The sequence below is a fragment of the Helianthus annuus genome, chromosome 8, assembly GCF_002127325.2.
Source record: "Helianthus annuus cultivar XRQ/B chromosome 8, HanXRQr2.0-SUNRISE, whole genome shotgun sequence".
Classification (NCBI taxonomy): Eukaryota; Viridiplantae; Streptophyta; class Magnoliopsida; order Asterales; family Asteraceae; genus Helianthus; species Helianthus annuus.
This window is the reverse complement of record NC_035440.2, coordinates 134,674,743-134,678,806: the sequence shown is the minus strand read 5'-3', so window position 1 is coordinate 134,678,806 and position 4,064 is coordinate 134,674,743. Positions and strand designations below refer to the sequence as shown.

The 4,064-nt window shown below is 36.5% G+C and overlaps 1 protein-coding gene across 1 annotated transcript; it reads right to left on the bottom strand.

The window, feature by feature from the left end:
* Nucleotides 1-651: 651 nt before the first annotated feature.
* Nucleotides 652-1,377, bottom strand: LOC110870587. Its single transcript, XM_022119772.1, has one exon. It carries the CDS (start codon nucleotides 1,375-1,377, stop codon nucleotides 652-654), a length of 726 nt encoding a protein of 241 aa, XP_021975464.1.
* Nucleotides 1,378-4,064: the final 2,687 nt, after the last annotated feature.

The following is a 4,064-nucleotide window of genomic DNA, read 5'->3' as shown; positions in this document are numbered from 1 at the left end:
GTGTTAGTAAATATCGTGTTTACAAATTTAAAACTTGGCTAAAAAGTGTAAAAAGGGCTTAAAATATATACCTAAATCACATACACACTAACACGCATCAAGAGTAACGATGGTCGACTGTGGTGTCATGAAGAGGTCACGGTGGTGAGATGCGTAGGGTTTTAAAAGATGAAGGAAGTGCTAGTGTGAGGTCTGTTCAATGGGCTGTGAATGATGGTAGCTGGTTGTAGATGATGGTAAACGAAAGTGACAAAAAGAACGATGGAGGTTGGTAATGGTTATGGTATACGGTGGTCGGAGGTTGTAATGGGGAAGACGACGAAAGTGTAGGTGGCGGAGAAGCGGTGAAGGTGGTGATGTGATGATAGGCCTTTTCGAAAAGTAATTCGAAAAGATGTAGTTTGAAAAGTATTTCGAAAAGATGTAGTTTGAAAAGTAGTTCGAAAACTTTTTTTTTTGGGTAAAAGGGTATACCCTGGTGATTTGTATTACTATCAAAACAAAACAAGTAGAGGGCAGAGTACCACTCTAGTTCATTGGAGCGACATGCCACTACCAATGTAACACAAGCACAAAGATAAACTACAAGCCAAACCAAAAAACAACTACGAAGCTAACAAGAAGCGCAACACATAAATCAGAACAACTTAGCTAGTCGTCTATAAACACATCCTGGGATGTAATCTTCCATTCTTGCAGCTTTAGTCTTACCGTCTCCACAATAATCTCCTCCACTTTCTCTGGCGTCCTTAGTTGATTTTTCAAAAATCTAGCATTCCTCTCTTGCCATATGTAGTAAGCAGACGCGACTAACACTAGCTTGGCAGCCACTATATGCGCTGATTTAGAAGACAATATCGGAATCAGCCATGTAACAATATCCTCCCATTTGCCTTGAATGTGATTCATCCCTACTTTTTTCCGAACAGAGCACCAGATCTGATTAGAGTAAGAGCATTCAAAGAATAGGTGACTATGAGAATCCATATCCCTTTTACAAAGAAGACAACACATGAGGTCCATTGAACCTGAAGCCCAATTCCACTCCTGAATTCTATCCTGGGTGGACAATTTTCGTCTAAAAACAAGCCACATCAAAAACGCATGCCTTGGTATAGAGAAAGGAGACAAGTTATTCCAAGGAGGTACTATTTCGTGATTCCTAAGAGCATCCCAAGCTAAAGAAGTAGAGAATTCCTCAAGATTACCATCCTCTTTTCTCCATTTGATCACGTCCGTTTTAGAAGGGTTCAGATGAACCAGCCTCAACCTAAAGAGAATCAGAAAGACATTCCTCCACGCTATCGGCCATTCCCAACTAGCCCCATGAACAACATCAGAGACCGTAGAATAAATGGATAACCCCCCTTGATTCATTTGTCTGGGAGAAACATATGAGCTAAGAGGACAACTATCACACCAGCGATCATACCAAAGGGATGTGTTTGTACCATTCCCTATCTCAGACCATAAAAATTCTCTTATTGTAGGCCTTATCGACAACAATTTTCACCAGCTCCAACAAATGTTCTGTTGCAAAGGAACCTCCCAAAAACTTATATTTTTCAAATGATAAGAATGGACCCACTGCACCCAAAGCGATTTCCTACCAGTTAATATACTAACCACATAGTATAAATATGAAATTGATTTTTTTCTGGATAAGAACAGTTTTCTTGAAAACTGCTAGAGTGTAAATATGAAAATTTGAACACGGAGATAACACGTGAATTTTTCTACTTTCCTAAACAAAGTATTTATAAATCATTTTAAAAATTTAAAGATATTTTAATAGTTTAAATATTTTAAAAGGAATTAACGTTATCTTTTAAAGCACCCTTTCAAAGGATCAAGACACCAAAATATGACTATTTCCACACAAAACACCAATTAACACAATGAAAAACGCGAAGAACACAATAATGATTTTCAACACAATTTTGTTCTAGTTCTGAAATCTTTTCAAGTAACAATTTTTAAGATTTTTTATTTTTTAACAAATTTAAAAAAAAAAACATATTTTTTTGACAGAATAAAAACATATTTTTGGATTTTTAAATTTTCTATTTTTAGGGTTTTTAAAGTATGGTTTATTTATGTACAGAAATGAACAAACTCTCTGATTTCAGTTGCAGGGACCACCAGCCTCCTTCGGTGCCATGCTGCTCCTTTCCTTAGTTTGACAATCAATATCTATCTTGAGCACCTACACAATCACTCAACTTAATCATTTGAACAAAGCAACCCAAGCCTCCTTTGACTCAGATAGCTGAATATGAACCTTTCCAGGTAAAACTGGATAGTTCTTTTCATTATTTTCAAAAACATTTTCCTTTTTATTATAATTTATAGAAATCTTTTTTTCCACCCAAATTTGACCTTTTGAAACTTGTCTTTGATAAAATCTTGGATCAATTTTTGGTTTCCATATTTGTTTTGGTTCAAACTTAGAAGTTTTTAGTTCCCAAGTTTGATTTGGCTTTTGAAAATCAACCTTTTGTTTCCAAATATGTTTAGACTCAACTCTGAGTGTTTTTTATTTTGGTTTCCAAGTTTGTTATGATTCAAACTTGGTTGACTTCTGTTTAACAGCTTCAGTTTGTTGTCTCTTTTGTTCAACATCAACAGGTTTTAGATTCGGACATTTACGACCAACATGTCCAGTTTGATCACACTTGAAACATGTCTTCTTTGAAACATCTTTGACTTGTTGTTGTTGTTTCTTCTTTTGAGCATAGAACTCTTCATTTGACTGTCGTCTAAATTAAAGTTCTTGTTGGTGCATATGTCTGTCGACTTCGTCTTGTATCGAGTCTTGTATTAGATTGTATAGTTCAGGGCACGTAGTTCAAGAAAAATGTCAAAACATGAGTTTGGAGGGTATTTCGCACGAAATGACATGGATGTCATTTCGCACGAAATCAACCAGTCATTTCGCATGAAATGACTATTTCGCATGAAACTGATTTCGTATGGGCTATTTCGTGCGAAATAGCCAGCCCTATAAATACTAGGCGTGCCTTGTCATTTGTAACTTTCCGGTTTCAGTGCCGAACTGCTGCCGAAGTGTCTACTCGATGTAAAACTTTGTCAAATCAATCAGAAAGACAATTAAAGTGAATATCTAGCTATTTCGAACTCGATACGTTAGTTTCCGCCTCTCGTATTGAGAAGAACACCTCTGAACGACTCGTTTCGGTCGTGAAAACGATCCTACATGTGGTATCAGAGCTCAGGAGGAGGGGTTCTTAGCGAATTCAGCTTGAATTCATCTGTTTTCTGACTTCTACACCTTCTTTTTAAAATTAAACAAGTTTTTACGGTTAAAAAGGGCTAATTTTCACACATTATATGCGAAACACTGTTTTAACAAAGCCTTGAAAGAATTGGACCAAAATTCGAATTAAAACCTGATCAATTTGACAAAAATATGGCTGACATGATGACATCAGCAGTATTTCGCACGAAATAGCTTCTTGATTTCGCACGAAATAGCTTCTTGATTTCGCACGAAATCACATTTTTGACTCATTTCGCTTGACATTGTAGCTTATTTCGTACGAAATCACTATTTCGTACTAAAGTATTTTCATTTCGTGTGAAAATTAGTTGATTTCGCACGAAATCATCATTCGTTTGGTCATTTCGCACGAAATCACTCATTTCGTGTGAAATTTCTTATTTCGTGTGAATCATTTCACTTGAAGCCATTGTGCAGGTTATTTCGCACCAGAGGGTTATTTCGTTTGAAAGGATTGATTTCGCTTGAAAGTGTCTGATTTAGGGAACTTGTTACCGAATCATGGAAGAGGAATTTTATAACGCGTTTGCTACTGCCCCGACTACTCCGGCTACTATTGCTCAAAGCATGAACATGGAAAATGAGACGGGAACTTTACAAAAACCCCCGAAGCTAATGGGTATTGAGGAGTATTATGGTTGGAAAGATCGGTTTGAGAATTGGGTTCAAGCTAATCATTTAAGGTCGTGGGAATGTATTGAGAAAAAGTATGTTAAACCTCGTACAGATTTGCAAGTTATCAAAAAGATTTTTGAGATGACAG